At 32.4% G+C, this 23,077-nt stretch overlaps 4 protein-coding genes across 6 annotated transcripts; 2 read left to right on the plus strand and 2 right to left on the minus strand.

Moving 5' to 3' along the window:
• Window positions 1-236: 236 nt before the first annotated feature.
• LOC111000749 lies at window positions 237-3,115 on the plus strand. The gene is made up of 6 exons (XM_022270304.2): window positions 237-347; window positions 817-930; window positions 1,502-1,642; window positions 1,759-1,953; window positions 2,035-2,289; window positions 2,899-3,115. Exons 1-6 carry the CDS (start codon window positions 293-295, stop codon window positions 3,075-3,077), a joined length of 939 nt encoding a protein of 312 aa, XP_022125996.1. The 5' UTR covers window positions 237-292; the 3' UTR covers window positions 3,078-3,115.
• A 10,034-nt stretch (window positions 3,116-13,149) lies between these two features.
• Window positions 13,150-17,308, minus strand: LOC111000754 (glucose dehydrogenase [FAD, quinone]). Of its 3 annotated transcripts, XM_045631983.1 has the most exons (5): window positions 17,007-17,165; window positions 16,588-16,735; window positions 15,016-15,149; window positions 14,534-14,745; window positions 14,295-14,456 (listed from the first exon to the last, which is right to left on the minus strand). In XM_045631983.1, exons 1-5 carry the CDS (start codon window positions 17,106-17,108, stop codon window positions 14,414-14,416), a joined length of 639 nt encoding a protein of 212 aa, XP_045487939.1. In that variant the 5' UTR covers window positions 17,109-17,165; the 3' UTR covers window positions 14,295-14,413. The 3 variants fall into 3 exon arrangements, with proteins under 3 accessions (XP_022126003.2, XP_022126002.2, XP_045487939.1); XM_022270311.2 differs by lacking the exon at window positions 17,007-17,165 and adding an exon at window positions 17,224-17,308 and having other exon boundaries at window positions 13,150-14,745; XM_022270310.2 differs by having other exon boundaries at window positions 13,150-14,745.
• A 458-nt stretch (window positions 17,309-17,766) lies between these two features.
• Window positions 17,767-18,870, plus strand: LOC111000748 (oxidized purine nucleoside triphosphate hydrolase). The gene has a single exon (XM_022270303.2). The coding sequence runs from the start codon at window positions 18,135-18,137 to the stop codon at window positions 18,636-18,638; it is 504 nt and encodes a 167-aa protein (XP_022125995.1). The 5' UTR covers window positions 17,767-18,134; the 3' UTR covers window positions 18,639-18,870.
• A 269-nt stretch (window positions 18,871-19,139) lies between these two features.
• Window positions 19,140-22,888, minus strand: LOC111000750 (nuclear pore complex protein Nup85). Its single transcript, XM_022270305.2, has 9 exons — window positions 22,683-22,888; window positions 21,917-22,606; window positions 21,489-21,611; window positions 21,160-21,372; window positions 20,974-21,080; window positions 20,620-20,837; window positions 20,231-20,425; window positions 19,878-19,977; window positions 19,140-19,656 (listed from the first exon to the last, which is right to left on the minus strand). The coding sequence occupies exons 1-9, from the start codon at window positions 22,749-22,751 to the stop codon at window positions 19,452-19,454; spliced, it is 1,920 nt and encodes a 639-aa protein (XP_022125997.2). The 5' UTR covers window positions 22,752-22,888; the 3' UTR covers window positions 19,140-19,451.
• Window positions 22,889-23,077: the final 189 nt, after the last annotated feature.

Raw genomic sequence — 23,077 nt, forward strand, 5'->3', positions numbered from 1 at the left:
AAGATGTATACTCCTTCAGAGCTCCAGGCACTGACTCCAAAGATGTTAGTTATAAGTTAAAAATCAAAGCCCTCATTATACAGCTTATTTAACAGTTTAAGTGTGTCTGCTGCGAAGTAATCTAAACCAGGAAATCAATCAAAATTATAATAAATGTTAAATATATGAACTTAAAGGATATTGTAATATCCTATCGTATCCCACACCCACTCAACAGATAAACTAAACAACTGAAATAACTAAATTCATAATAATTTAATCACTTCGCTATTGACTGCTCGTGTAAGCAATAATGGCTCTGAGCTTTTTGTTCTGTTTTTTTCTGGTATTAGCACTCAGCCCTGTTGGTAAGTATTTATTCACATTTTGTATTTAACACCAGACCGTTACCCAACTGGAGATAACCAAATTGGAACCTAATAGAGAATCTCTGTGCTGCAAGTATCAAGCGCAAGAATACCATTAAAATATTATATAGAAAAGTCTTTAGATTTTTTTAAATATTTACTTACTATTTCGTCAACAATTCTAGTGATTTCATCCTAAAAACCTATTTTTAAAATTTCTTAAGTAAACAATTCATTTTTTATATATTTCATAGGGGGAGCATAAGAATTTTACGTAGGCTAAGGTGAGGCATAGCACAAAATGGGTTGGGAAACACTGATTCAGACTATTATACCTGTTTATACAATAATAAAACAGATTTTTGTTTAGAATGGCAAAGCGCTGTATTGCATGCATGCATTTAAACTATGTTTAATGATGACTTAAGTAATTGCTAATAATATGGTCCTTTAAAATATTCACCGACAGAGTCTCGTCAATTTCGCTACGATTACAAGTTTAACCAAGATATCCAAGGTTGGATCAAACTGCACCCAGTCCCCTCCACCTGGGCGGACGCAAGGCTGAGATGTCATCTCGAAGGTATACTTTAAATTATAATACAGAAGGAATATATATAGTTAAAATAGTTATCTGTCATACACACATTTGGGTTAAAATCCAGTAGCATTTCCGCGCAGATAATTTGATGTGCCAATGCCAAGGCTGTAAAGTGTAAATACGCCTTGAAATTTGATGACTTAATACGTGGATAAATTATAAATTTAAAAATAAACAAATCAGTGGCGCTACAACCTCTTTAGGCCTTGGCCTCAGATTTCTGAATCTGTTTCATGATCATTTTTAAATCTAAAAAGCAAGTAGGTGATCAGCCTCCAGTGCCTGACACACGTCGTCGACTTTTTGGGTCTAAGAGATGTCGGTTTCCTCATGATGTTTTCCTTCACCGTTCGAGCAAATGTTAAATGCGCACATAAAAAGAAATTCCATTGGTGCACAGCCGGGGATCGAACCTACGACCTCAGGGATGAGAGTCGCACGCTGAAGCCACTAGGCCAACATTGCTCCTAAAATTATAAATTTACATATACAAATATCAATGTATTAGCTTTACCAGATAATAATATTTTGTCTCTATTAAATATATTCTTAGGTGCCAATTTAGCTTCACCCCAAAATCTCAAATTCGCGACAGTACTAAAGAATACGTTGAGGAACACTCATGCTGAACGCACAGGAATCTTCACGGGCATCCATGCGACATTCTCGAAAGGAGATTTTCAGTCTATAGAAGGTGAGACGCATTATCAAGCATGAGCATGAGCTCTTCGCTGTCTTTTGCTAAAGTGAAGAAGAACTAAAGCAGATTTTCATTTTGGGATTGTTCATAAAAACGATATTTGTTTACAGGTATTCCTTTAACAAAAATGCCGCTACAATGGATGCCTTACGAGCCTGATAACGAAAACAATGACGAAAACTGTATCGTGATGCATTCAAATGGGACAATCGCTGATGTCAACTGCAACGAAGTCTTCCCCTACGTTTGCTACAGAAAGAAGTCTAAAAATGAGGTGTTAACTGAATGCGGCACTGTTGATAGTGGTAACAAGGAATCTCTAGTCTCGAAAACATATTCTTATAACCAAGAAATTTAAAACAACTTGAAATTGTCCTTATCTTAAGATTATCATCTGGACCCTCGGACTGGCAGCTGCTACAAGTTCCACTTCATAGCCCGTAACTGGACCCGCGCTTTCATGACCTGTGCCGCAGAGGGTGCCTATCTGGCAATCATCAACAATGATGCTGAAGCTGAAATCTTAAAGGACCTGTTCGCGAAACATCCAGATGCTGAATTACGTTTTACCCATATCAAGGATATTGCATTCGTGGGTTTCCACAACTGGGGCGAGCGAAATGTCTGGACCACAATTCATGGTATGTTTATTTGAGAACAGAAATGTATATGAAATGCATTTTACATCTAATGCCAGTGTGCAAATCAAGGGCGGACAACGAAACTGACAATAAACTCTCAGCCACTAATTTTAATCGCCAAGTTTTACACAACGTTTGTAAGGAGCTGCAACTATTAAACCATGTTTCAGATGACATTTTAAGTAATTAATGATAATAAAATAATAAAAAAGAAACAGAAATTTGTCCTCTATTAGCAGGAGGCATGGTGAAATAGGAGCACGCACTTACATTTTCGAGAAACAACACGAAAATACATAGTCGAAATAACTAACATCACCATATACATGAATTCAAGTAAAAACCAGTCATTACAAATAGCACCCGTTCACGAGTATGACGCATGGTCAGTCATCGGCCCCCTCGCTTTTTTCACTAATATTAGTATTATGTTTGCCAAACTATGTACGTATTACCTTTTATAAGTCATTAAACTAAAAAATATAATGAAGTTAACATAATATGTTTAACTAGTTATTGCAGACACGTCAGAGCACATAATATATACTTTTACATATTTTTAGTAAGCAGTATAAAGTAGGCATAGTTAAGTGTTTAATATTTTCACAGGCCAATCCCTTGAAATGGGTTTCAACACTTTTAGTGTTAACCAGCCAGACGGGACCTCTCCTTGGGATTACTGCGGAGGTTTCTTCAGGACAGGCAAATTAGATGACTCCTGGTGCAGCGACAGGATGGCTTTTATATGCGAAAAGTCGATAGATAGCCTGTTGGACGAAAGTGAATAATTTTTCTGAAATTATTATGTATTTTCAGTAATTATATCTTTTGATTAAATAATCTGTGTTATTCATAGCTTAAAATATCTAAACGTTTACTCTGTATGCTTCGGTAATAAGCAATGAATTAAAACAATAAACAGTATCGCTTTTTACAACATTACAATATTTGCGAGGTAATTCAAGCTCTAATTGATTAAATCCTTAATTAAATTTGTGTTTCTCGTAATTACGATTTTATTAACTTTTTATTTTGATTCCGATCGTAAAAAAGCTATAAAACTGTTTGCCAAATAATTTGTTGCTTAGTAACTACTAGCTACTCTATTATCTAATGTACGGTCTAACATTGTAATGTCCTGAATAATTATACTTTAGCTACAACTTCAATAATAATAATGATTAATTAATTACAAGTATTCCAGATTTCTGTATACTATGCCTATAGTTGGAATTCCGTCATAACACAAAATATCATTTCTTTCTCAGTCAACATAGAGACATCCTTTTTTCTCTTTTATTAATATAATAATTTTTAAAGTGTCAATAGATAACTTTGCAGGTCAGAGGAAACAACTTTATGGTACAAATTATAACTAGACAAGCTTAGACTCGTTGATCTGACCAACTTAGTATGAACATAAGAACCACAACCGTTTAAACAATTCAATTACCCTGACTGTGTTTACAGAGGTCCTGTCTTTTGCCTCAGTTAAATAGGTGTAGGAAACATAGAGCATTAAGCGATTACACTCAGCAGGGTGGCTGTTTGTTTGTTGACTCTTTTAAAGTGAAGTTCTTGTTGTATTTTCGGGAATCGCAACCAGGAGTTTTTTGACATACGATTATCGCTGAAACTTGAAATAATTCCATAAAATACGACCGTTATTAAACATAAAAAGACCGGGAAAAGAAAAAAGACAATATTACACTAATGCGGCGGCTAATTTAATCTACACAGATCCTAAATGAAACCAAATACCTCATAATATCATATCATCTTACGCGGATCAGGGAGCGCCCTGGCTCATGAAAAATCTGTATGTACCTCGCCTCAAAAGTACTACAATTGATACTTCAACGTGAACTCGAGAAAAGTAATATCGGTGAGAACCGTCTTCTTGGCTCAATGAGAGTAATATTTGTTACACGAACTCTTGTTTAATATAAGCAAGAAATATTTTGTAAGATAAAATTCAATTTTTAATGCCAATGGCTGACATGATGTTATTAAAGGGAAATCACATTTCGTAGATAATGGCGTTCTTCGGCTCCACTTTTGAGACAAGATTGAGAGGTAATGCTTTTGATATAGAACCACCTATGCAGTTTATATTATAAAAAAAACTAATAAATGTTTATTCTAAAATCGTCTGATCAATAAAAAATGAAGAAGTGTAGTAACACCCATGAATTAAACGGAAATAGAAAGTTGATTTACACTAGTAATTGGAACTTATTTTCTTGGTGATAATTATAAAATATTTTTTATTTTGTTATCGGATTGGATTCAGATTGCACAATTCCATACTTTTCACTTTGACACCTGCAGTTTCACAACACTTTTTAAGACACTTTCTGCCGCGTACCACCTCCCTCTGGATCAAGCTGACAGTAAAGGTTTATCCAAACCGTTTCTTCTTAAGGTCCTTTAAGAAAAGAAATATCCCACCCAGCGTTGCAGATTTTCATGGACGGCCGTAAGTTTTTTATTTAAATAATCCGCCCCCTCATTTTCTCCCTTCCCATTAAAAAATCAATATACGTGAACCTATTAAGATTATTCTATTTAAAGGCTCGCAGATAGCGTTTAGTCCATATTATTTTGGTTGTAGTATTTGCAAAAGTACTCTAGAATCACTTATAGTATGGAATTCCTTTGACTGACGTAACCATGAAATTCAAACTTATAATAACGCTAGCTTAATTATGAAACCCTATTTCTAATGCAACTTGACATGTGCACGACAACCGTAATTCTTCCTTTGAGTCTTCATAAATTGCTCTTTCTAAAGAGAATTTTAAATTTCATTCTCAATCGAGCTATTGTATTGTTTAAAATACATCTCCACGAGTACCAACGAGCAAGTTATTACTTGTATGTTACTAAAATAATTAACTTTGGCTTTTTCTACCTATTTATTTATTTAGGTAACTATTACTAACTTGAGTATGGAGAAAAGTTAAAGGTAAATCTAGTAGTTCTGAAATTAAAAGCGTAGTAGAAGGCGTAAAGAACAGACAAAAACCCAGAGTGGTTATTATTATGAACTCATACGCACGGCCAAACTTTTAAACTATACTTATTTCACTAGGCTTATTTCACGTTTCCTACTTATAAATTATTGCATCAAATTAATTTATAGCCTGAGCATGACTGATGACTTGATACCAATTATGTAACTATCTATGTCAGCTTTTATTTTTCAACTGCATTACCATTTTGCGCAGACAACATCAAAGTCATGAGTAAGCTTTATATTTTATTTATTTATTTATTTTGTACTCCTACAGCTAACACAAAATACATATAATAGCAAACAAATACACCGAGAACATAGCCACAGATGGAATACATGATACATTATATAACAAAAAGATTTATAAAAGGGAACAAACAAACAAACTATTTAATACAATTAACTAACTGATTAAATTTAATTAATTAAGCCTAAATTGGTTGTGTTGTGTAATGGTGTAAAGTGTGGACACCCACATGTATGTGGGTCGTGCTTATGATGTAGATGATTTTGCGCTATGTATATTCTTAATACATTTAATGTGATTTTATTTATTTATACATATATAAAAATAATGATTACTTAAGGTTGAAATTATTTCAATTATTTATTTATACTTCGTTACATTAAAAGAAAAACAAATAATATAAATTATTAAGGATGAAATAGGCGGCAACAAGGGATCTCTTCCAGGCAAACGTAGTAATTAAGCTAAAAAAAGAAGAAATATTAAGGGAAAAGTGCATAACCAAAGCAAGAAACGGAAGTGCCTTTTGCTTTACAAATAATACAAAAATTAAAAAAAGTAAAAAATCTCTAATTTATCTGTCAAATGTCAAGTTTATGTAAAAGAGAGAGATGAATACAATAAGATTCGTTTACTTTTTAAAATAAAGGCGTGATAATATAGACAAGTGTTAAAACTCGGCACAAATAGCTAGTTAATGCTGTAGATTTATTACCTAAAATTTATTTCCTACGTGACGTCACCTGCGATACGGAAGTAATTTCCCGCGAGACGAGCCTATACAGGCTCTGCGATATCGTTGTCAATTTTTCTCCTCATAATACAGGGCTCGCCATAACATTAGCAATAAATAAAAACATTAAGTTTTTCGCTTTGAATTGATGTACCCCCATTAGGTTTGCATATTCTTTTAGCAGTTTAATATCTCATGTTGGCAGTTTCAGAAAATAAGTTTAAATCCGTGCATACAACGTACGAACTCATCACATTTTTCCTAATCGCAAGCATGATGTATCCTAATCCACGAAAAGACTCGAAAAGAACGATCGGGTTCGGTGAGTCTTTCTTGAGTTATTTAATGGTTTGACAGGACTTGTTAATAATTAACACAATCGCTTTCAAGAACCATACTTAAAACTGTATACGTTTTAGCAGTTTTGGCCTAGTGGTTGAGGCATTCAATCCGAACATGATTCGGACCCTAGCGAGTATTACTCCGTTTTATGTACATTAATTGAAGAAGTTTTTTTTTAATATCTTGACTTTTCTTATATTTTTTGTCATTTATACAGGTGTGATCGGAGTTTTCTGTGCCCCACAACTCTTTATAATGTTATTCGATATTAAAGAGCGAATACAAATCAAAGATATAGATAATCTTTTTCGGCAGCTTATCATCACCGTGCTGCTTGTTTACGTCTATATTAAGGTAATCTTTACACTTCATTAGCTTCTTAACCTCTACTAGGACGTTTAAAAGCAATCTAATACTTTTTGAACATTCGTGTAACATATATTAATTCATTTCTCAGATCTTTCTAACGCTAAACCAAAATATGAAATTCCGAGCAATACTAGATAAAGTTTCCACAGACTACGAATGTTACAACCATCTTCCTGAAGACTACCACGTTATTGTCACAGAGACAATAGAGAAATGCAAGAAATTGGAAATTATTTGGATTTTAATGGTGATATGTACTGGTTTAGCTTTTATCCTGCTGGCTTCTGTTTTAACTCTCCTTTCTCAGTTTACAGAAGAACCGAGAAAATATATGATACATGAGACAATAATTCCTGTAATAGAAGAGCTAAAGTATGACACACCTTATTTCGAAATTCTTACTGTTTATGGCATTTATATTGTAACAATCGTAATAATTGCATATACAGGTAAATATTTCAAAAAGTGATTTATTATTTTTTAAATTAATTTATAAAAGAAACAACCAAATTGACTTAACATATTTAAATGTTCTTTTCAACTAACGACCAAATTCAAGTGCGAATGCATGTCTTAGGATAATAAACGTACTTAACGTATTAAATTGATTTGCCCCGTAAAAGCCGTTCTCAAGACCGTCGGGGGCCAAAGACAAAAGTCTTGACTTAACAGTGCCCCTTCTAATGCTGTAAAAATGCATTGAATACCAATTGGTATTATATTAATAGCAATCGAACCTTACAACTCACAAGAGACGGAGAAAAGTCAATCATCATAATCTGTAATTCGAGTGTAAATCGAACCGAATCACCAAAGCATCACTTTAAGGGTGGCCAAAAAGTCGTGGATCAAACAAAACTAGGGGGTAAATGGGGTCATATCCAAATAATAGTACTACGGGAGGTTATTAAGTTCACCCTGCAGAGTTATACCTAACTAATTTTGCGTTTTTATAAAAAAATATCTTTTTTAATAATTCTTATAAAAATTCGAAAAAATCTACATTCTGTATATTAAAAGATCACAATGGAATGGAACGCATAATTTTGACAAATTTGATTCTGAACCCCTGAAATGTTAATGTAAAATTTTTAAATGTTTTAGGCTTTGATGGACTATTCTACATAACAGTGCTGCATGCATCACTAAAAATAAAAATCTTTTCTCAAAAGATAAGCCACCTAATGGACGACGCAGACATTCCAACAATTCACGCGAAGATTGGAATTATTGTAAAAGAACAATGTGATGTTTATAGGTAGAGATGAGAATGTATTATATTATAATATACCCGACACAGAAATCATAAACACAAATCTTGACTCAGATATCGTTTAACTCTTGTTCTTTGTGGTCCTTTTACAACTTTCCTAATGTTTATTTTATGCATGTTGCAGGTTTATTAAACAGATTCAGTCATTTTATCAGTTCTGGCTGGCCTCTGTCTTCACACTGGTTATTATCCAGATTTCTATGGGCCTCAGCCAGACGAAAGCGGTAAGGCCACACAGTATTAAGCAACTTTTATTCTCAGAGTATTAAACAAAGATTTATTGATTGTATAATTATTATTATCTAAAATAACTGTCCTCTGAAAAAAAACTAATAAGTACTTTAAAACTAATTTACTAAAAATAATATTTAATATAAGAAAGAGTCCAATAACACTAGTTTCTTATACATCTTGTTAATACAATTAATTAATTGTTATTTAAAAAAAAGTGTATAGTAGTTATCTCGTTCTAATGGTAATTAAGGTTTATATTATACAAGTTATATAATTGCAGGGCAGTGAGAACACAATAATTTACTTTATATTCGCAACTGTAGCTTCGGTCAACATTTTCATACCATGTTATGTCGCATCGGATGTTACATCCACCGTAAGTAATAAAACAGAAACCTTTGATAATTATTTGTAGTAGTAATATGTATTTTTATAAATTGGGCTGAATATGGCACGACTTGTGGAGTTCGCTTTACTCAAAAAAAGTCTGAACCTATTAGATTTGACATACCGCTTTCGACTGTAAAAATACTGTTAGCTAATATCATCACAATATAAATAAAAAGTATTGAAACTCGAAAATTAGAGAGTCGCTGTTATACAGACGTTATGTTTCATAATATTTTGACGAAATTACGCATTTTTGCTCTGATGGTTTTATAAGAATCATACCCTTCTTTGACACATCATGCATATGCTTTATAAAACAGTTTTTACATTACATAATATATTTAATTCACGTTTAGATCCGTAAAAAACATTATATTAGCGCTCCATTAACTCCGTCTAAAGCTAAGCCGGCTCTAATAATTTGGTCCAGGCTGCCGAGGTGTGCAACTTCTTATATGACTGCAAGTGGGAATCAGTTCCAGACACCAGCGTCCGTCGCTCCATTGTCATAATGATGGCGCGATCGCAGGTACCTGTAAACTTTACGGCATGCGGGATGCTTACAATTAGTTTGGAAATCTTTGTATCGGTGAGTTCATAAAGATACCACTTTGTAATGTCATAGTATAGACTTTACGACGTCTCTATCTAACCTTTAACATAATATGAAGTATCTGATTGCTTTATTTCTTCAGCACAAGTTTGGTGCGCTACTAGTGTGGTGTCTTAGACCATAAAATCCACGACTTACTTTATACAGAGAAGAAAGGTTGACCTACTTGCCTTGTGATCTGATGGGAGTATGAGGCGAGTCAGGATGAGAGTGCTTTTATTCTACTTTAACGTAGAAGCCTTTTTACCTAAGCTCATTATATCAGGCCCGCAATTTTTTTGCAAATGAAATAATGATGATAAAACAGAAATAGTTAATTATGATTTGTATATTCTTACAGATAATGCAGACAGCTTACTCCGTGTATACTTTGATGATATCTTAAATATATTCTGATTGGATGTTAAACATATTTATACAATATAAGCACATAGATATAAGCCTAATGCGCATTGGCGTGCTAGTTCGGTAGAATTAAAATAATATCTACAACCGGGAAGTAAATAATATCGCTAAGTTTACTTGTGTCGAATATAGTCATAACAAATTAAGGTTAATGAGATACGATTGTATACTTTTTAGATGTTCAGAAGTGTCGTATGTTTATATATTTCAATAATTCTCAAATATACCTAATCTTTGTTTGATGGGCTAACCCACGGTATTAAACTTAATGTAAGCATCATATGATTTAGTGACAAAGCGCGGCGCTTTTTTACTTATTCTTTTGTAGCACTTGTAGCGTCTAAGAAAATTGTATTTGTTGTTAACAATTAATATTAATTTACATTTATTTGTTAATATATAGTTATTTGCTGTTTCTATTCCTAGGTTCTTAAACTACTACCACTATTATCACGTCACCAATCAATTCATGGGTTTTTACAAATCACAACTTCTTTATTCGTAAGACTTGAGATTTACCCGTGTAAGAGATAGGATCCTGCACGTGGACCAATTTCATAAACAATTTCGGTAATTGTAACAAATCAACTGAGAGGTCAAAAGGTAAGTGGGGCAGGGCAGTCGATAGATAGTTATACTTACTTTTCGCACAATAGCGTACGAGAAGAGCAACGTCTTTTACTACAAACAATATGCTTTTTGTAAAAAACGAAAATGAGATTCAAAATTTGATAATCGTCTAACATGTTGAGCTCTTGTGCCTTATATCACTCGTTGGACAGCGTCATCTACCGTGGAAATATTATAACTAAATGGAAGTCAACTAAATAGAGCCATCTTTTCATGTGAACTTTAATTATCACGTTTTCGTGAGTGACGCAACAGTCTATAGCCCTATAGGTTACGCGGCTCATCATATTATACGTATGCAACAATAATTAACAAACAAACGGAGGTGACGGGACCTTTAGTCACTGTTGGAGGTCGGGCCAAATGTACTTTATACTAATTAATAAAGGAGATTAATGTAAATCTTTAAGTTAAACTTTCAAATTTCATTTAAACTAATTGTTTTAAGGCAAAACTCTTGTCTTAAAGAGAAATATAACGAAACATTAAACCGAGACGTAGCTCTTTCATTTGAACTAAATTCAAAGAATTAAACTTTTCTTTATGGTATAGATTTAATTAATTTTACATTCATTTACTTTGTATACACTATACAACTTTAAATAATATATTTGTTCACCTGTTGTGGTCCACCTACTAGCTATCATTAAACAAATGATTAAAAACTGAGTAAAAGATTGAAGCTAAGTATTATTATAAACTTATAATTATTTTACATAATTTCATTTATTTCACGCACGCTGTAAAGCACGCAAACGGATAAATGTATAATTATGTAAAATAATCATAAGTTTATAATAATACATAGCTTCGATCTGTTGAAAAAGTGGTTTCTTTAAATGTGTAAAAGTTATGTTTATAAAATGCTACAAATAATTTAATTTTAGTTTTTTTATTTGTAGTTAGTGCAACAACATACAATCTACGTTAAAAAGTTAATTAAAGTATCTTAAGGATATTCTTCACCATCAGATTCCATCGAAGTACCTCCATGCAGTAAACTTATCTGACTACCAATATCTTCTTTTCTGTAACGTTGTCTCTTACATACTTCTTTCTCCATCCTGTCGCATATATTTACCACACTTTCCCTTAACTCCATTGGAATATCTTTAACAATCACGTCCTTTAATAACGCGTTCCTCACTTCTGTATCGGTCACACTTTTATCTTTACATTTATCTTTCCTTTTAAAACGACGTTTTATGCATTGCCAATGTTTTTTTAGTTCCCCATCGGATCCTTGTTTATACAACCATACGGTGGTTTTAACACAACATATAAAAGAAAACAAAAGCGCAGTTATACTTATTATGCAAAGTATAATGGTGAATATAGCTGATTTAAAACATTTACTAAAATCCGTAACTTTATCTTTCGTATAAGGATACAACCTTCCATAAATTAAATCTCTTATTAGATTAATATTTTGTGAAATTGTGGAACAGTTTGATTTCACTTCAATATAAGTATTATCTTCAGTTGTGGTTTGCGTTGCGATGCCTAATCCAGACGTAATAGCATAAATATCTTCAACAGTTATAGGCATTTCTAGATTTCGACATAAATTTGAATCTGGCACATACACTATATCTGGTAATTCTTTATAAAGATTTCCTATGCAGACAGGAATATCGACACATTTATTATCATAGTGTATCCGATGACCCAGATACTTCAGATCACAATAAACAGGTAAACAATAATCTAATGAATCCTGGTCTAATGTATCACAAACAGATGTTTTTTCGTTGCATAAATAATCACCAAAGAGTTTTTTCGAACATTCATGAACTCGTGTATCGAATGGAAGAATAGCATTCAATTTATCAAACTTTGTATTACACTGATATTCGATTTCAAAACTACAATGTCCTTCTAAATCATGTTGGTGGATTAATGGAGAAATATACAACAAAGTCCTTCTATCCTTCGGTGTAATATTATCATCAGATGGTGGATAGATATCCAAAACCCTACAGATATCTTTCTCCTGTCCCGCTAAACAACACTTTTGATGTGAAGCATGCACTTTACATAACTTTAAACGACTATTATTTTCAATATCAATATAGAACTGTAGAGCTACAGAGTTCTTAGTCAATGGCAAAATGCCTTTGTCTACAATCGATAAGGTGCTTATGTTATTAATTATTATTATTATTACAAGAAGGAACCGTGAAGCTGTTATAACAGTATGACATATTTTCATTGTTTCTTACGAAGCTGACATTTTCATTTCTTTTCTAAGTGTGAGTCTTAATATATAATTTTTTTTTAAATATCGTGAAATAAGTATATGAAGGATTTTATGGTCTATTTAAATATCTTTTATAAAATTCTGTAGAAAATAAAATTGTATGTCTTAAATGATGTAGATTAGAACTACACATAATATACGAATTGATTTATATTGTATTGCCAGAGATACTGTGTAGATATTCAATCAGCCAGCTGCATACATTACATATTATAGAATTAGATAACATGACATTAGAAATTTTTAACATACCAAATGTCGAAATTTAAATAAGATTGTTTTCAACTATAAAAATGTATAGTGTATATAAAAGGAAAGTAAGACCACTCAAGTTTTAAACAGAAGTTACAGTTCGTCCTTACTACTAATCTTTAAATATTTATCTTTAATAAAGTCCGAACCTCTTTCAGCTATCATCATGGTTGCTGCGTTAGTATTAACACTCGGAATCGTAGGCATAATGCTTGCATCTATCACTCTAAGCCCACTGACGCCTATAACTTTTAAACGATTATCCAAGACAGAGGTAGAGTCCGCAATAGACCCCATCTTTGAAGTCCCTACTGGGTGATAAACATTGTATGTTAGCGTTCTGGCCATGCATTCCCAGTAGCTATCACTGCCGAAATCATAATTATCACAATCTTTGAAGTATATTCTCTTTAACTCGGCGTTTGCCCTTTTAAAAGTATCAGTGTCAACAATTTCCATTACTCTTTTCAAGCTTTTCACAAACATGTCCATATCTTTCGGGTGGCTGAAGTATTTCGAATAAATTTTTGGATGTTCTTGGGGATCGTTGGAGCGTAACAAAATTTTTCCCCTGGAATAAGGCCTACAAAGAGATACAAAAAAAATAATCAATTCGTTGTCTGCATTCATTCTAGAATATTGTTTACATATATCTTCATTAAACGACATTATATTTCTACACATTGAATATACGTAAGTTGTGTTTGGCACAAAATAATTGTGGTCTATTTGCACATCAGGAAGACATTTACTGTCTGAAACAGAGAGAAATGCATTTATATTTGGTTGGTCGTAGTTGGTTGAATGAGGACCCTTTTGTTCTGTTAAATATTGGAAAGCAGCGTTCAGCCAAAATGTTTCACTTTTTGCCTTAGCCCCCGTATTAATTGTCACAGGTATAGGAATTCTAACGTGATCCTGTAGATTTTCTCCGACTCGTAAATCAGAGACAACCTCGATCCCTAAAGAATCTAAGTGTGTTTTAGGTCCAATGCCTGATAGCATCAGTAAAACAGGTGTATTTACTGATCCAGCACTTAATATTACATCTTTACTGATAAAAAATTTAGCTTTATTATTATTAGGCAAGGTAACTTCGACACCCCTGGCTACTTTGTTTTTAAAAATTACTTTATTAACGAATGTGTTTTTTAAAATATATAAATTTTTCCTTTCCTGAATTTTATTTAGAAAAGCTGTAGCTGTGCTTACTCTTCGTCCTTTAAAGTTACCTCCGCGAATTTTACCAAATCCCATTTGACTAGGCCCGTTCAGATCATCCAAATATTTTAAACCTAAATCTTCGTATGCCATAGTAAGTGTTTCTGTAAATTCTGTATGTACACAATTCAGTTGATCAACTATAAATTCTCCATCCGTTCCGTGGTGCTTCCGAAGTTCTGAATTATTAAGAATAAATGGATCAATTATTTTTTCACTTTTCATGAAGTACTTTGTTATTGTATTCCAATCCCACCCATCGTTTTGTGCAACGTGCCATGACGCGTAGTCATCGGCGCTACCTTTCATATGAAGTAGGCCATTGATGGATCCGGTACCACCCAACGTTCTACCCCGAGGCCAAAAAGATTTGCCACTGACACAACCTCTGTTCGTAGTCTCATCTTTTTCTGTGTAATATTGCCAAGCGTCTTTGCTATAGTGTGTCGCTCCAGCAAAGTTTGGAATCTGCAATCAGTAAAAAGTACTTACCTGCTTTAAATATTACGGTGTAGTTTAAATTTGGTAAAAAAATGTCTTCTTCAGGTCCTGCGTCCCCAGTGAAACGCAAATTCATGTAATAAACAATTTGCAAATTTGTAATGCAATGTTATTATAATGTTTATTTTGCCTTAACTTTGGAAAGGTAAGAAAATCATTTATACAAAACCACCTCAATAAAAAAAAATAGTTCAAAAACTTTACGGTATACGAGTAAATAATAAAATTCTGACATACAATAGATTCCGTTGGTGGATCACCACCCGCCTCTACTAATAACACCCTCCAATTCATCACTTCTGTAAGTCTGTTAGCAACAATCGATCCAGCCGTACCCGAACCGACGATAATAAAATCAAATGAATCTCCATCTGAAAGAAAACAATTCCATTATACTGTAAGTGTAGAAATATTTTGTCTAAATTATTTATATACAGGACAAAATATTCAAAAGCTATTAATGGAAGCAGCATGTTTATGAAAAAGGAGGTAAGTTTTTATGACAATCTTCATGTAGTCGTAGTCGTACAAAGTTAAATAAGCAATAAAATTTGAACCATATCTGAAGGCAACCTGTCACAAAAAATAAAGGTGCACACAATTTCTATTATTATATTTTATAATATCTCTGCGAATTATAAACGCTAATATAAAACAACATAGTTTTAGTGACAAAAAAATATTAATGTTATTATTATTATATGATTGCCTGGAAGAGATCGCTTGTTAGCAATAATGTTGCCCGTTATATGCATGATTATTTATGTTATTTGTTTTTCTTTACATGTAAGGAAGTTTCAATACATTAATATTATTTTTACAATGATTGAGGCTGAAAATCCGTTGTGCAATTTAAAATTTTAATTACTTCGACTAAAGAACACATTAAGTTAGATTTGATTACGGTAGGTCGCCATATTACAGCCGTCTTTATGTCACGGCCCGCATGACAGCAGATAATTCATTTATAATGGTGGTTAGTTTATCTACACCATAACACTAAACCCCCTAACCGTGGATTTTCGTGTATTTTATTAAAGGAATTTTATAATCAAGATTCGAATAGTCATAAAAAATAGTAAAAAATTGCGTGCGTACAAAAGTGCACATGTGCACTTCTTTGTAAAGCCCCAATAGATGGTCATGTATATGATCACTTAATGTATTTGTTTATCTTCATTCTCGCTATATACTTACGTGCTACTGATAATATAATAAGTACCTAATGAATCTGCGTTTACTGCACAAGACGTTATGCTACAGAATTTACATCTTAAGTTCTAATATCTTACTACTTAACGAATACATCAAGCAATAGCGCGTATTTTTTCTTGATCTTCCTTTCTCACTCTATCTCAATCGCTCCCTCCCTTTTATCCGACAAAACGCTGCATATCTTCGTGACGTTCCGTAAAAAAATCACCCTGATGCACCTAAAGAAGTTTCACTTCAAAAACCCCAAATTTTATGAAATTATGGATAATTATTGTTGACATAGCGACCAATACTTTGCTAGCTCACTGTTACAAGTTCTTATGGTACAATTTTTACATAGTAGCCCGAATGCTTGCGTGGTATTGTAATATAATTTAGAACACCATGATGCTCTCTAGAAACAAAAAAAAAGGATATTGATTTTTATACTTTACAATAATTTTTTATTTATTTAAAACAATACCCGGTTTCTCCGAAATAAGAAAATGGATAAAGTTTATGTCCAATTACAGTATATTTATAGTCACATGAATTATTTTATTAAATTTGTCAAGTCTTGATATAATGGCTAGACTGACATGCTTTGGGCTATACCTGAAACCAGGTCTCCGTGATCCCTAGGCCAGGATTCTGTGATGAGGCATTGGGCAGCTAGAAGATGTGTCACCAAATTCGTAAAAGAAGACCCTGCTGCTCCTTGGAGCAATTCTGGACATGACATCTTACTCTGACAAATATATGGCTGTAACAAACAAATTAATGGTCTCACAATGTTTTAACATTATATACATATAGCTATAGGTACACTGTTATATTCCCAATAATATTTTTTTTTTGTTAATATGTAACGACTATCATTCTGTTATGAAGCGGACAAAAGTAAGCAAATTCTAAACTTAATACGTAGGCACTGTTCTATCACGCAGAAATACTAGTCACATAAGTTTTTATAATACTAATTAGTTTTTAATTAATAAGATTATGGCAAAACTATTATTATTAATTCTTCTCACTTTAATCAATACTTCGCGAGCCACAAACAAAGTTACGACGACAATATTAAATAACTTGTAATTTATCTTATCAAGCTTATGTAGGTAAATAAAACCACTCATTAGTTATAATAAACTAGGAGATAGTATAACAACTTTCCATATATTCAATCAGTATTAACTGGGCTGGTAACCCGAGTATTATGTTTAACATTTTTTTCATGACGAAGAACCATACCAAGATGTGAAAAGGGAACGGTCACTTGGCAGCCATGTATCATATTAATTATTCGGAACAGTATACCTAATTTAAAATGGTAACAATGTGACTTATGAATACGTAATTCAGTTGTCACGATTTAAATAACTTATTCCATGCTCGGTATTACCAATACTATTATAAAATATAATTAATTACTGTAATAAATTGCAAGCTTGCACTTGCATGCTAAAATATAAAAAAAATATGTTCCAGTTGATGTGACTTACTGACGATAATTGAATTTATGTGATAATATTCAGACTATGTTCAGGAAGGATATAAGTATTAATATCGGGTTTTTTACATATACATATAATTAATATTTCTGTGGTCATAAATTTGCCCCTTTTTTAAATAAGGTCATCCCGTTATATTCGTTAGCGTTAAGTCATATTCGCTGTACAGTTTTTCGAACACCGAACTGCTACTTTGCTGGTCTAGTGCGCACACTTCCTATATGCTATTATCATATTATACGAAATTCCTTTATACTAAATTCGTATTATTTAACATTTTCTTCATAGGAGTACCAGTGTGGTAGTAACTCAAAGTGATCTGTGGTAAAATGTTTCACATCTTAAGTATCCTATATCTGTGGTGGAAAATATATAATAAGATGTTGTGTTCAAGTATTGTAACCAATACCAAAGGCGGGATAAAAATTATTAAATAAAAGCAAATATTATTAGTTTTAAAAATTAATTTCTTAACTTAGTTAAAATGTGTAATAAACACAAATCTTGTGACAGGTAATTCTCTCAATTCACTGTGACGATCTGTTCAGTACTCCTACAAATATTAGGTGTTAACTGTTACTTAAATTATGAAAATCGGTATAAGTTGAAAAGAAATAGTTAAAAGTCTATGGAAATTTAATTGTAACTAAAATGACTATTTTAAAAAAAGTGTACACTCTTGTATTTCTAAGAAAAGATAACAAAATATTGCTAGGTCTGAAGAAACGAGGTTTTGGCGTAAACAAATGGAATGGATTTGGCGGGAAAGTCGAGCCTAATGAGACTATTCTTGAAGCAGCAGTACGGGAATTAAAAGAAGAATCTTGTGTTGATGTTAAAGCTAGTGATTTGCAAAATATAGCTCATTTGGAGTTTACATTCGAAGGTGATCCCACTATGATGGATGTAAGAGTATTTTCTGCAAATGTTTTCCAAGGTGAACCTAAAGAAACAGAAGAAATGATACCTAAATGGTTCGAACTTAATGCATTACCTTATAATGACATGTGGCCTGATGATAATATTTGGTTTCCACTTATGCTGAGTGGTAAATTATTTTATGGAATATTTAATTTTAAAGGATTCAATACAATATTAAACTACAACATTCAAGAGTTAGAATCTATGGAAGCTTTCTACAAAATACATAAGTAAATGGCTTTCATTTTAACTTCTGTGTTAGATAATTATGTGATTAAAAACAATTGTGATAAACAAGTGTTACATTATTCCTCTAGGCTTTTGTATTATTATGCTTTTACTAGAATAGAAACAGTCTAATATAGCTAGTGTATGTTTTATCATGAAAAACATATATGTACTCTGGAATTATTATTATAACCCAAATTTATAAATAAAGTATCCGAATACAACAGGTTTTGTATATTCTATTATATGATAATTAAATTATCAGTATATATATATATGTTTAAATGTAAAGATTTTAGACATTGCAATTCTTTAAAAAAATATTTTATACTCTGATCTGAAGCACATACTGATTGTATTTGCTTTTGCTGTCTAACATTCCAGATATGCCATGTTTTATCAATTTGTTTGGAATGATATTAATGAAACAACATTATATCAAAATGTTTTATAATTTACAACTGTAACTCATCATTAATAACTATGGAATCATGTTTATGTAAAAAATGTACTTACTAAATAAAATACTCTCCAGGACCAGACAGTAAAAATTTGCAATTAGAAACTCAAGAGATTTATAAAATCTTTACTGGTAGGTTAAACTAAATAGTATGTATGACAGAAATTCTCAAACTGGAACAATTATTCAACAAAGATGATTATCACAAAGAATAGCTAGGAGAAAACTTATCTATAATATGGTTAGTAGTTTAACATATAATTTTATGAATTGTAAATAAGTAAAAAAAACAGCAGTTTCTAAATGTAGCAAACATACAAATATTATTTCAACACAATATTTATTGATTTTATTTAATACTAATCCTCATCTGGTAGATTGAGAAGAGCAGTCCGTTCAAGATTTCTAGCAAGAGCAAATCTCAGAATATCTGCTTTCTTGCCAGTAAGAGCAGAAGAATGCAATTCTAAACAAAGCATTATTTCATATGTGTCATCAGCTGATAACACTGGTGTTTCCGTTTCAAGCAGCGGTAAAGTGTCTAAGAGAAGAGTCTCCCAGAAACTGAAATATGATTTAAATCACTATTTTAATGTTTAGCAAAGAAAAAAAGGTAATTACAATTTTCGACTAAGCTTTTTTTTCTATAATCTTTTCTTGAGGAATTGTTAAAAAAATTAACTGAATGTGGTTAAAGTATAACAATTTTAAAATTCAAATGAAAAAATGCCCATTCAAGTGAACAGCAGTTTTTCTAATCTAGTGGATAAAAAACATCTACTTACAAATCTGGAGATAGTTTTGAAGTAATCAAAGAAACCAATAACTTGGCAGCTTTTCTAAACTCCCTGTTCTTATATAGGCTGTGGAAATCACAGTATTTACCTGAAATCAAAACAATTTTGTTTCATGAAGAACATGTATATTGCCAAATAAAACAAATAGCCATAAATGTTGACTATATGTGTCAGTGTGTATGACATTGAGGAAAGCACTGGATATTTAATATTACAATATATATATATTGTGAAAACAGTTAATTATATAATTCCAGAATTTAGATTAACCAGAATGAATTTAGATTATACATAGTCAGAGTTTGTTAAGTTTTACATTAAAACATATTTTTTTTACTAACTTAGTAGTACAGTAGATCCAGTCAGTAGCAATTCAGCATGTGGCAATGGAGCACCGGCGCAGTATCGACGTAAGGCCTGTTCGGCTGCTCGCGCGCACAACTCAGTGGAACGAGTGCGGCCTCCCCATGTTAATGCAGCACCCGAATTACCACTTTTTAAACGTCGCGTTGACATACAACCACAAACTGTTTGCACTAAAAATAAAATAATTAAAAGATAATTCTAATGATGTAATAAACCAATGTCAGATATAATGCCAAACATTAAAGAAGACGTAACTAAATTTCTTTTTACTGCCAGTTCTAAAATCAAAGGCCTAGAATGAACAGAAAGTGCAATAAATTCTATCTCTCTTTTAACCGCACAAATTCTATTTATTTAAACTTACCAACGCTTGGCAATCCATATTTATTAGCTTCTGCCAATATCCTCATTGCCTTAGCTTCAGAATCTATTGGGATCCTTTCTAATAATAGCTCAGCTCTCTTGAGACCCTCGGGTGGTGCTGCAGCAAGGTACGAGAGACCCGCAGACCAGAGAGACTTATGCTCCATCAGTAATGAACCATATTCCAAGATAAGACTGTCTCTAATTTGCGCTGTAACACTTAAAAAAATATTTATAAATTGACCTCTAGCTCAATCACCTAAGGAGGGAGAACTTATTGTTTTAAAATTAAAAAATAAATCTATTTGTAGACAATGGATCTTAATGAAAAACTTTTTTAATAACTGTTACTTACTCAATTTGTTTGTCCAAGATCTGCAATTTACCACAATGATATAGCATGTCAGTGAGATGTGTTGCAGACCAGCCATTGTCTGATACTTGTTGAATCTCATGTATCACCTTGAACACAAAAAATTCTCTTTAAAATATTATTAAATTAAACCATTTCAGTTACTTATTGATGTCACATAATCTTTACCTGATGTAAATCGCCCTCAAGCATTGCTTGTATTATTATGTCTAAATGAGTTTTTTCTCCTGGTGTCAAACCAGCACATACTGCAGCAGCACTTCCCATTTCCCGCCGTTTAGCCCATGGCATTGTAAACAGAATCCAACCTCCTAGCATATCAAACCATGATGTGTACTTGATGCGAATAGTCTCAAAGGCAGTATAGTCCCCTATCATAATCTGTAAAAATTTTAATTATTTAAACAGAGAAAAATAAAGATTTTTTTTTAGGTAGATACATTGTCTGAAAATAACATGTAGAAATATTTATAAATACTTATGATTAAAGAACATACCCTTAATATAAGTTCAAGTTGAGGCTGTAGAGCCAAAACGCCACTAGTATACTTTGACCTACACTCAGCATGCCAGTGTTTCCAAGATATTGTGAACTCCCCACTAGATATACCTCCATAAACCTGTAATGATATTACACAATTATAGAATGTAAATTTATTTAACAATAATTAAGTCTTGCAGTGGCAATACAACCATTGTTGATCTGGACCTCAGATATCTAAATTTATTTCATGATCAATATAATGTAGGCAAGTAGGTGATCAGCCCGTACCTGACACATGGCAACTATTAGTGTCAGATCACTTTTTTTCACTGTTTAAATGATGTTAAATGCACACATGAATAGAAAGTTTATAGGTTCACATCCGGGATCAAACATGACCTAGGGAATGAGAGTTGAACATTTAGTAATTGTAAGACTTACATTATAAACAGGCATAGCACGCATCGAGTTATCCAGTAATTTAAATTCACTGCTGTCAGAAGATGAGTGGAGTTTTAATAGAGCTCTAGCTACATCAATTCTGCCTTGTACTACCATTCCAATGACAGCATTCCAATATTCTGGATTGTCTTCCGAGCCCTTTTCACATGCCTCTAAAAGTGATGCTGCAGTCTGCTCATGGCAAGGAAAATGAAACCTAACCCATTCTAGTATAAATGGTAAGACAATCTCTCCAGGAATAACATCTATGTATAAAATTTCACACAAATGCCAAATACATTCTATTGAATAAAAGATAGTTGTAAAAGATTGAAGGCTGTTCCTTTCCAAGCCATCAGAAGCCTTTTCGGTAGCCTCTTGTAAGTTCTCCAGACAAACCCTTATAATAGAGCGGTATTGACGAGATAGTTTCAAATATTCCACTTGGTTATCAGAACTCTTTGACATATCAGAAGCCCTTTGCAAAGACAAAAATGTACCATTTGCTTCATTTACTAGTTTACGCAAAATAGGAGTAAATAGTGATATTTCTTGTCGGATATCTAAAATTTTATCATCACAATTTTCAATAGTTTTATTCGTTGTTTGACTACCCGGAAAAATAGAAAACTTATTCCCTCGTCTCCAAGCGCATCCCACATTTCTCTCAAAACATTTATGAGGCAGATTCTGAAATAAATCTCTAAGTAAATATCAATTCATTTTTTCAAACATAACCTGTATAAACATTTAGTTAAGCACTTACAAACTGTTTTACTCGTTTCTTACTGTAAATGGTATGGGAATTTGAATCCGACAATCGTGTAGAATTCATCGTCTAATTTTACCAAATCTTCGTTAGAGGATGGCGTAAAATAAAATTTATTGACAAAATATAAACCGTTGTATATTTTTTAGCGGTAAGCACAGACTAGAAACTACCTGCTAGTTGCTACCGAACTAGAACTTAGAAATTAGAATGACTATTAAATATTAATGATTAAAGGCATAGAGAGTAGAGACTAGAGTATTTGTATTTTTTCAATTATTCTTACTGTTGGCCTAAATGAGTGAGCTACTATTAATGTGTTCTAGCTACTTTAAAAACAGTTTTTTTATGTAAATTAATCAGTTAAGCTATTTATAAATTACACTAATATT

Source organism: Pieris rapae, chromosome 17 (genome assembly GCF_905147795.1).
Source record: "Pieris rapae chromosome 17, ilPieRapa1.1, whole genome shotgun sequence".
In the NCBI taxonomy this organism is placed as follows: domain Eukaryota; kingdom Metazoa; phylum Arthropoda; class Insecta; order Lepidoptera; family Pieridae; genus Pieris; species Pieris rapae.

Excerpts from the sequence above, each read along its gene's own strand:
- LOC111000749 (XM_022270304.2), top strand. The coding sequence starts at position 293 with ATGGCTCTGAGCTTTTTGTTCTGTTTTTTTCTGGTATTAGCACTCAGC. Across the intron at positions 1,643-1,758 it reads AGATTTTCAGTCTATAGAAG|GTATTCCTTTAACAAAAATG; the intron begins GTGAGACGCATT and ends ATTTGTTTACAG. Across the intron at positions 1,954-2,034 it reads ATGCGGCACTGTTGATAGTG|ATTATCATCTGGACCCTCGG; the intron begins GTAACAAGGAAT and ends CCTTATCTTAAG.
- LOC111000754 (XM_022270310.2), bottom strand. The coding sequence starts at position 17,108 with ATGAGTGGTTTTATTTACCTACATAAGCTTGATAAGATAAATTACAAG. Across the intron at positions 16,736-17,006 it reads CTCGCGAAGTATTGATTAAA|CCATATATTTGTCAGAGTAA; the intron begins GTGAGAAGAATT and ends TGTTTGTTACAG. Across the intron at positions 15,150-16,587 it reads TCACGGAGACCTGGTTTCAG|ATGGAGATTCATTTGATTTT; the intron begins GTATAGCCCAAA and ends GTTTTCTTTCAG.
- LOC111000748 (XM_022270303.2), top strand. The coding sequence starts at position 18,135 with ATGACTATTTTAAAAAAAGTGTACACTCTTGTATTTCTAAGAAAAGAT.
- LOC111000750 (XM_022270305.2), bottom strand. The coding sequence starts at position 22,751 with ATGAATTCTACACGATTGTCGGATTCAAATTCCCATACCATTTACAGT. Across the intron at positions 21,373-21,488 it reads AACTTGAACTTATATTAAGG|ATTATGATAGGGGACTATAC; the intron begins GTATGTTCTTTA and ends AAATTTTTACAG. Across the intron at positions 21,081-21,159 it reads TTGAGGGCGATTTACATCAG|GTGATACATGAGATTCAACA; the intron begins GTAAAGATTATG and ends TTTGTGTTCAAG.